Genomic DNA, 9,863 nt, shown 5'->3' on the forward strand with positions numbered 1-9,863 from the left:
CACCAACAGCAAGAGCGACATCATTGATATATACAGAGAAAAGAGTCGGCCCAAGAATTTAACCCTGTGGCATCCCCATAGACTACCAGAGGTCCGGACAACAGGCCCTCCGATTTGACACTCTGAACTCTGAGAAGTAGTTGGTGAACCAGGCTAATCAGTATGTGAATTATATTATTTTATATGAACACAACAGATTTTCTTTAACAAGTAATCATTTTTCTTCTCAAAAAGGTAGGGGTCCATATTATTGACACTCATAAAGATTCTTATAAATAAAGTATTCAAAAGTTAGGTATTTGGTCCCATATTCCTAACATGCTATGACTACATCAACGTTGTGACTCTACGAACTTGTTGGATGCATTTGCAGTTCATTTAGGTTGTGTTTCAGATTATTTTGTGCCCAATAGAAATGAATGGTAAATAATGTATTGTGTCATTTTGGAGTCACTTATATTATAAATAAGAATAGAATGTTTCTAAACACAATTCTACATGAATGTGGATGCTACCATGATTACGGATAATGAATCGTGAATAATGATGAGTGAGAACGTTAGAGGGTTAAAGATCAAAGCCCCAGGACATGCCAATAACAGGGGAGGTTAGCATGTATAAAGGCCACTCCAAAATGACACTACATTATTTACCATTCATTTCTTTTGGGCACAAAATAATCTGAAATGCAACCAAAACAAACTGCAAATGCATCCAACACGCATGAACAAAACAGACAATCTAGGCCATAGGCCTATAGGCTAACCTAAAAGAGAGAAGCGTTTTCAGAAAGCCTTTTCCCACGGGCAGGATTAGAGACCTTCATTCCATTTATACTGCATTCCTGAGACGGCACAAAGGAAATCCTTCCATACGGTGTCATCAGAGTTCACTCTGAACAACTACACATAACCACAGAGATCATACATCCATATAGATGGCATCAGAGTTCACTTCAGGGAAGAAGTTTTCAGTACAGATACCAAACATGGCTTCAGTGGTATTATTCTCACACATTCCAATAGTCAGTCCGCTAGATACTGTGTGAGAGAGACCGAGATTTTGGCCCCTCAACAGGGAGAAGGGCTGACTGGCCCTTGAGTATTTTCCTTGTGTTTCTGGGCCATTTGCCATGCAGACCCAGAGGTGACAGAGAGCACATAGATTAGGGCTGAGGATTTAGCCATGTTACATACACACGGCATACTGTGAACCCTGTGCATATACACAAGTAATCTGTTTTGTACACACACACACACACACACACACACACACAGGCTGTTACCGGGGGCTAGGATTAGTTGTGCAGCTAAAGAGGCTTACAGGATGGGGAAGGCAGGACACGGTGTGGAGTGAAGTGGTGCATGGGTGATGACCCCCCCCCCATGGTAGAAAGTCACCGTACCGTGAGTAGCTCCCCCTGTCCCAGGTTGCACCATGGTCAATCGCAGGCTCCCAGGGGTTGGCCGGCGGCCAGGAAGAGATCAGGGGTCGGCCGGTGGCCAGGAAGAGATCAAGGATCCCATATCAGATATAGGTCCACAGAGTCCTGTCAGGTTCTCTCTCTCTCTCTCTCTCTCTCTCTCTCTCTCTCCTCTGTCTCATCCTCCTCTCTTACTGCATCTCTTTTTCTCTATGATAATCTCTCTATTTTCATCTTTCTTTTGCTGTTGATCTACCTGCTAACTTCACCCATGTCTCTCTTCATTCTGTTGCTCTTCTATCTCTCTCTCTATCACTCTCTCTCTCTCTCTCTCTCTCTATCTATCTCTGTCTCTCTATCGCTCGCTCTCTCTCTCTCTCTCTCTCTCTCTCTCTCTCACTCTCTCTCTTGCTCTCTATTCGGGTCATCCACTCTTTATTTATAGACCCTTAACCCATGGGTTCCACAGGGCATTCATTCTGCCTGGCTGAAACCTGTGTGTGTGTTTTTCAGGTGTGTGTATGGGCAGTGTAGTTTGTGTTCCCGACATCTGTATGTGTACTTTTAACCCTCACCAAACCTAGACCTTCCATCTTCTCCTCCGTTCGTAAATTCAGAGTGTTGTCGGACTGCCCGTTCGTAAATTCAGAGTGTTTTGCTGTCGGAGCGTTTAGAGCGCACGCTGGACACTCTGGCGGATGAGTAGTGTCGATCCGAGCGTTCTGACCTCACAACGGCAGTCAAGCACCCAAGCTAACAGGCTAACATTGGCTAGCTACTTCCAGACACAAATGAGAGCACCTCACTCAGACCATTTTACTCTCCCTAGCAGAGCTGGTTAGGCTGTTTTCATGTTATCCAGAGCGTTGGTGACTGTAACTGTTCTGCTGGAAACAATTTAATCACACTTTTTTGGGGGGGCTGATGTTTACTGACACCGGCCATATTCAACAGGTGTTGAGCGTTCGTAAATTCATAAGTTGTTCTGCGCTCTGGCACACTCAGACGAGAGTGCTCTGAAATGGGAGTAGATAGCCATAATTAACAATGTCCAATAAGAACGCCCAACGACTATACCACTTAGCTAAGAACGATGTGAATAATCAAGTCAATAAATGTTGGGTAGTTAGATAGCATATAGTTAATATGCTGCCTGACAAGTTTGATGTGTTAGTAGCCAACTAACGTTAGGTAACGAGCAAACATAGCAGTACATACTGCTGTAATGCAAGATAGCGTAACTTGCAAATTGTCAGCCAACATAACGTGTAACGTAACTTATTTGAAAAGTCATTACTTCATTACGTTGCTCAACATTTTCATAATTAGTTAAATCAATGAATTTGTATGCGCTCTCGTCGGACTTCGGCAGCATATTTTCCGCCATTTCTTCAAATCTGAAAACGTTGTCAAGCCACGCCCGTTTTCTGAAGAATTGCATTATGGGCCCTAAAAACACAGAAATGGTGTCCGCTGCTTGTATACTTTGTATTTTGGCGAATGTAGTACGACATCCGGGAACTTTTGGCATACTAACTATATCCATCCTATGACCAATAAGCATTCTACATACTCAATTAGTGTGTTTAGTATGAGTATCCGAACACGGCTCTAGTCCTCTTACTGTATTGTTAGCTCTAGCTCCTGTAGTTTAGCCACAGTGTATTGTTTTAGTTCCAGAGCTGTAAGGTCTAGCTCCTGTAGTTGTTTAGCTATGGTTGTAGTTCCAGTGGTCTAGGCCGGTCTTCGACCACGGCACCAGCCCTCTGCTGCCAGAACGTTCTTCACACCTTGTAATTACTGAGCTTCAGTCCAGGGGATTTTAGGCCACTAGCAGCTGTAGCTGTCAAAAAGGCAAGCGAGAGGAAACGGACTGTTTTGGACATACTATTTAGTAGGTGCATGTGCATTTGTGTGTTCGTAGTACGCCTCTCAACAGAGGTCCATATGTATCATAGGGACTCCCATGTGCAGAGAAGCGCTCTCAACTCTCCCACCTGTTCTCCTCTTTCTCCTTTCACATCTTCAAATGCACCCTCAGTGGCGTGGCGGCTAGGAGCCATCAAAGGTCTTCCGAGTGGCTTTTCCACTGCAGGGCCGTGCCCGTGAATATCACGGTTCTTATTTCATTTCCATTTTCCCATGGCCCACTTGATTCCTGGAACCAAGTGGGATATTCAGCCTCGTTTGACGTTTGGTACTGACGTCGAACCAAGTAGGCTGGTGGGTGGGGTTACACATGCCTGTACTCAATGATTGGTCTCACACAATGATGTCACAGTGTGTGTCGCGTATGTTGTTAATACTCATGCACCAGTCAGTGGTTCCATATTTAAAAGAGAAGGGAAATCTGACTACGAACGGTACACCTACACCAACGAATACCTCTAAAGCTAAAAAAAAAAGATTTTGAGCATCTGGGAAGAGCCTTTCGACGCGTAAGCTGGTCTTTCAACCGGCTGAAACGATCCTCACTTCGCGTGATGATACGTCGCGCATTTCTCACGCTCTTTTCAGCTGTCCTCCTCTATTCTGTTCACTCTCCATTGCTGCCCGCAAACAAAAAGTAAAAGGATGGCACAAAATAGCCAGGCTAAAGGCTAGTTCGTGCTGGTTCTGCCACGGCCCGTCGCGGTCTGGTTCCTCTAGTGGAATTGCGCCATTAGAGACCTTCTTGCCTGAGGTATCCTTCCTATCTGACCTCAAACCCAGGACCTCTCTAGGAAGAGAGAGCAGAGGAGCGTCAATAAGGCATCAACCACCCAGCTGAATGCCACCTAGAAGTTAGAACCCTCATCCCAGCCCATAGCAGAATCCGAGAGAAAGAGTTCCTCCCTGTGACTGCATCCCAAGTCACACCCTATTGAGGTGCCTTTTGGGACGTACGCTTCGACGCCATAATAAAACCACAGCCCTGGACTGGATGAAGAGTGGTAGGGGAGTTACACGACCATGGCGCTTGCAGCGGTGCAAAGTCACCTAGCTCACGTCTTTCCTCCATGATTATTTCATGCCGGCTGTGATATTGTAATGCATATTTGAGGGATTGAGAGGGTACCACTCTCACACTCTCTTTCTAGGGAGTGTAGGCTAGTCTTTCTAGATCAGTTCCTAGATATCTGTAGCTCGAGGAGTAGGGTCTCGCTCTACTTGTGTTGGATGCTGATTGGCCTGTTTGATGCTGCTTGGCCTGTGTTTGATGCTGATTGGCCTGTGTAGGGCAGCATAATCCTATGAAGCATCAAACACACACCACTAGAACAACAATGGACCTTACTATTTTAGTTAGTGCTTACTGCTAGTTTTCCATGGATTCCAAGTTGACCTAATACTAATGCCTGATGTTATGAAGAATTTGCTGTTTGAATCAGTGGGAGTCTATAAATATGATCGCACGGAGACTTACCCAGTAAAAGGGCTTAATATTTTTCTTGGTTGTGCCACTGCCATGCCAAGCAGTGCCACTGCCAAACTGGGCACAGGAATCTCCTCTGGCATGTGGAGAGGGCATCACTCACCACATTGGCAGTGCCCCTGTCGTAGCATGACTGACTACCTTCTGCTGGGAGGGTAGGCTTACATACAGTATGTTCACTATGCAACCGCAGCGCAGTCAAACGGGGCTAGATTCACGCCCCATCATGTCCACACTGACTCCATCACCGGCTGCATTCAGTTACATTTCTCTACCTTTACAAACCCCATAAGCTGAGGAAACCAGGGCCATTTGGCACAAAATGGACGACGTCAGATGTGCTATGTTTGCTAATGTATGGTACGTTTCAAGTCATCCATGTTGGCTCCGCTGATCCTGATTAAGGGCGACAGACTTGGGGGGCTTAACGGGTCACCTGACATTCACACAGGGCTCAAAGCAGAGGAGTGGTTGGCCTGGCCTGTGCACTCTGCCACAACACACACACACACACCAGCTCTGGTCTGCCAACATTAGGGGCTGTCGCCACTTAATCTCCCCCACAATAGTGTTTGTGTGCGACGGAGTGGATTAGTGATATTGCTGGGAAAAGTGCAACACCAGAGGGGCACACACATTGTCGCCACAAGCATTACTTTTAGTTTCCGCAGGGCATCGTTCTTTTTTTCTTCTCTCCAGTTCATTATTCTGTGCATCTGGCTGTACATCTGTTCATGTTTGCTCTTCCGTCTCTCTCTACAGCCTGTTTATGCATCCCTTTCTATCTCTTTGTATTTGCCCTCTGTTTACGTTTGATATTTTGGTTTGTTTGCTCGCCTGTCTGCTCATCTTCTCTCTGTCTATCTGACCGTCCTTTTTAGCTGTGCTTTTGTTCTTTACCTGTCTTTTCAAATATTCATCTGTCTTTCTGTAAAATCTGTTGTCCTATTTCACATGTCGGCACATGCACTGAGTGTACAAAACATTAGGAACACCTGCTCTTTCCATGAGCTCGACTGACCAGTTGAAGCCCGGGCTATGATCCCTTATTGGTGTCACTTGTTAAATCCACTTCAGTCAGTGAAGATGAAGGGGAGGAAGGAGACAGGTTAAAGAAAGATTTTTAAGCCTCAAGACAATTGTGACATGGATTGTGTATGTGTACCATTCAGAGGGTGAATGGGCAAGACAAAATATTGAAGTGCCTTTGAACTGGGTGTGGTAGTAGGTGCCACCGGTTTGCGTCAAGAACTGCAACGCTGCTGGGTTTTTCATGCACAACAGTGTGTATCAAGAATGGTCCACCACCCAAAGGACATCCAGCCAACTTGACACAACTGTGGGAAGCGTTGGAGTAAACATGGGCCGGCATCCCTGTGGAACGCTTTCAACACCTTGTAGAGTCCATGTCCTGACAAATTGAGGCTGTTCTGAGGGCAAAAGGGGTTGCAACTCAATATTAGGAAGGCGTTCCTAATGTTTGGCATACTTAGTGTGTTTCTGTCCAGCACCCTCTACCTCTCTGTATGCCATCACTCACTCATCCTGTCACGATGACTGGTTCATAGGTCAGCAACATAGGCTCTCCACTTCTGTTAGTCTCTGAATGAATGTATCTGTATGAGTTACTCCAACACACAAACACTATTACATCTGCACTGTTCATTGTCAATGTTCTGAACAGTGACCTTGATCAAGACATTCACAAGATGACAGTGAAACGTGCATTGTGTTTAACAAACATGCATTGTACTTGCCAAGCATCTGCCACACACACACACACATCCCACACTTCAACACAATAGGTAGAAAGCTTCCCACACTACTTGCCTGTCAGTCTCTTGCGGTCACCGTCTCTATGGAAAAGGAGGGCACTGTCTGGGGCTTCATCTGAAGAGGAATGGGAGTTAGTATGATGCCCCCCCCCCCATGCCACCTGGCCCTGCCTGCACATAAGCCCCTTAAGGGATTAACCAATGGGAGCTCATCAGTGCTTAAGACTAGTGAGTTAATTCCCACCCGGTGTGGCACAACTAACCTAGCCCCTGGCCAAGCTAGGCCCACATAGATGCACAGACACTCACACACACACACACACAGTTAATGATCCCATGTTGGTAGAGCATGGCGGTTCAACACCAGGGTTGTGGGTTCGATTCCCACAGGGGACCAGTACAACAAAAAGAAGGTACGAAAATGTATCTACAGTCGCTCTGAATAAAACCATCTGTTAAATGACTAAAATGTCAACTGTTAATGCCCAACAAACTTCGTTGTTCCCACACACTGTTTTCCACATCAAATTGCTCTATTGGCATCAAAAGTGTCCACACGCTGCCAAAGCTAGCACATTTCCCTCAGCTTAGTGGGTTGTAAAAGTCGTGTCCTAAAATATGTTAACAGCCTCGTTTTAAAATGCCCGATTAGCAGAGTGTGACATGATTCAGAGTGTGACGTGATTCAGAGTGTGACGTGATTCAGAGTGTGACGTGATTCAGAGTGGGCGTGATTCAGAGTGGGGCGTGATTCAGAGTGGAGCGTGATTCAGAGTGGAGCGTGATTCAGAGTGGAGCGGGATTCAGAGTGGAGCGGGATTCAGAGTGGAGCGGGATTCAGAGTGGAGCGGGATTCAGAGCGGAGCGGGATTCAGAGCGGAGCGGGATTCAGAGCGGAGCGGGATTCAGAGCGGAGCGTAGCACGTGTGGTGGTGGTGCCACTGTTAGTCACTGTGGAGAAACACGTGGCTGGACACTGCTCTCTCTGACAGACACACACACAGAAAGGGAAGTTGAACACTGTGTGGGCACTGTTTTTAAGGAAGTCGAGTGTGTGTGTGTGTGTGTGTGTGTGTGTGTGTGTGTGTGTGTGTGTGTGTGTGTGTGTGTGTGTGTGTGTGTGTGTGGAAGACTACATATTAGGGCTATTGCGATTCGATACTGTGATTTTCGATGTTCCAAACATATTGCTCAGGGTATGTCTGCTGCAGAGGGACAAGAGAGAGAGAGAGCCTCGAGAAAACAAGTGATCAGTCATTGAAATGAAAGTTCTGAAAACAAATAGGCTCCCTATTTTAAAAAGAAGATGGAGAAACAAGCTTTGAAGGAGAACTACTGGCGCGTTGGTGCATGTACAGCCAACCAGCGCAAAAATAGTAGTGAGATATTGGCAAAAGGTTACGATATATCGTCAGTTCTAGTTTTACCATCTCAGTGATACCGCTGCTGTCAAAAAGGACCTTTTATCGGCCCCAATGCCCTCTCTCTTCTTCCTATTCTAGTCTTTTTCACTTCCATGACTTCCATGATGCTACAGTGGCGTCAAAGCATGTCATTCATATTTGTATATTGCCAAAGCAAAACTTCAAGCAAATGTAACACCCGAACCCCTCTCGTCCTCTCAGGGTTTCTTCCGGCGTAGCATCCAGAAGAACATGGTGTACACCTGTCATCGCGAGAAGGGCTGCATCATCAACAAGGTCACCCGCAACCGCTGCCAGTACTGCCGCCTGCAGAAGTGTTTAGAAGTGGGCATGTCCAAGGAGTGTGAGTACTATTTCTCTGTCTGTCTGTCTGTCTGTCTGTCTGTCTGTCTGTCTGTCTGTCTGTCTGTCTGTCTGTCTGTCCCTCTCTCTCTCTCTCTCAATTTCAATTTAAGGGGCTTTATTGGCATGGGAAACGTTGTTTCTCCTCTCTCTCTCATTTGTTTTTTATTATAAAAAATAAATACATTTAAGGCCTTTATTGGCATGGGAAACGGATGTTTACATTGCCAAAGCAAGTGAAGTAGATAATAAACAACAGTGAGATAAACAATAAAAATGAACAGTAGACATCCCTCTCTCGTTCGTTCATTCGCCTGTCTCTTCTGAGTGAATACTGTCTCCCAAGAAATGCCTTCCCGAAGTAGATATTCGACGCGCCGCGCTCTGACATGGCAAAAAGTGATGGTTCCAATACATTTCAAGACGTTTTTATATCAAGAAGCAATAATGCACAACCCACCACACACCCCATGATGGCTTCCCTCCCTCGGTCCACGCCCTCCTACACATCCCCCACACATATGCTCACACACACTGTATGTCCCCCTATAGGCTTCAATGAGGCTAAGCGCTAAAACAATCTCCTAGCACGTTATCCTCTAGGCCCCCTGTAAGTGAGTTGTCCTCCTCAGTGTTCCGAGCCGCTGGTTTATAGCAACATTCATCCCAGTCACGGCCGCTAGGGAAATCAACCACTGCCATCTAGTGGTGGGGAGTATGTTACTACACCTGGGAAGTGGCACAGTGTGTTGTGGTGTTTGTTTTGCGTTTTAAATTGGGATCTACATTGATTTGTGTAGCTGGGCGGTGTGTGTGGCCAAGGCTGTCTTAACCCCCTTGGATTGACCTTTGAGCCGGTCAACCTAGAACCACTAACAGTAAGGCTCTTATCTCTGAAGGGGGGTGACACACTGCTGCTATTTACTAAGTCTCTCCCCCCCACACCACCACCACCAAACACTCACAACAAGCAGACGCACATGTCATTATCACATGTCATGTACACCAGGGTTACCCAAACTCTGTCCCGTCCCGTCCCCCCGTCCCCCCCCCCAGGGTGCACGTTTTAGTTTTTTTGCCATAGCACCACACAGCTGATTGAAATAATCAAAGCTTGATGACGAGTTGTGGGGAGGGGGTGTACACATACACGCCATCTCCGTTTTCCTGTGTGTGTGTGTGTGTGTGTGTGTGTGTGTGTGTGTGTGTGTGTGTGTGTGTGTGTGTGTGTGTGTGTGTGTGTGTGTGTGTGTGTGTGTGTGTGTGCCATGACTGATTGGAGTGCCAGGCTAATAGTTCTTTAATGGCTTCATTAGGTTGTGTTTTCTGGGCCCACGCTGGCAGCTCTGTCTCTGGGGAACAACGGTGTCACACACATAGTGAACAGTGCTGCGCTGCCCTGAGGAAAGAGAGCATCTTATTTATCATGCTTCCCTTCTTCTTTCCAATTCACTCAGTCACTCTCTCACTCTCTCATATGTGTC

The 9,863-nt window shown here is 46.3% G+C and overlaps 1 protein-coding gene across 7 annotated transcripts in view; it reads left to right on the plus strand.

The window, feature by feature from the left end:
* Window positions 1-9,863, plus strand: part of LOC106600859 (retinoic acid receptor alpha) — a 172,092-nt gene that overhangs the window by 155,549 nt on the left and 6,680 nt on the right. For all 7 annotated transcript variants that reach the window (XM_045714991.1, XM_045714990.1, XM_014192579.2 and 4 more), the window contains one exon: window positions 8,239-8,380. In XM_045714991.1, coding sequence (XP_045570947.1) covers window positions 8,239-8,380 — 142 coding nt within the window. The remainder of the gene's footprint in view (window positions 1-8,238; window positions 8,381-9,863) is intronic.

Source organism: Salmo salar, chromosome ssa03 (genome assembly GCF_905237065.1).
Source record: "Salmo salar chromosome ssa03, Ssal_v3.1, whole genome shotgun sequence".
Classification (NCBI taxonomy): domain Eukaryota; kingdom Metazoa; phylum Chordata; class Actinopteri; order Salmoniformes; family Salmonidae; genus Salmo; species Salmo salar.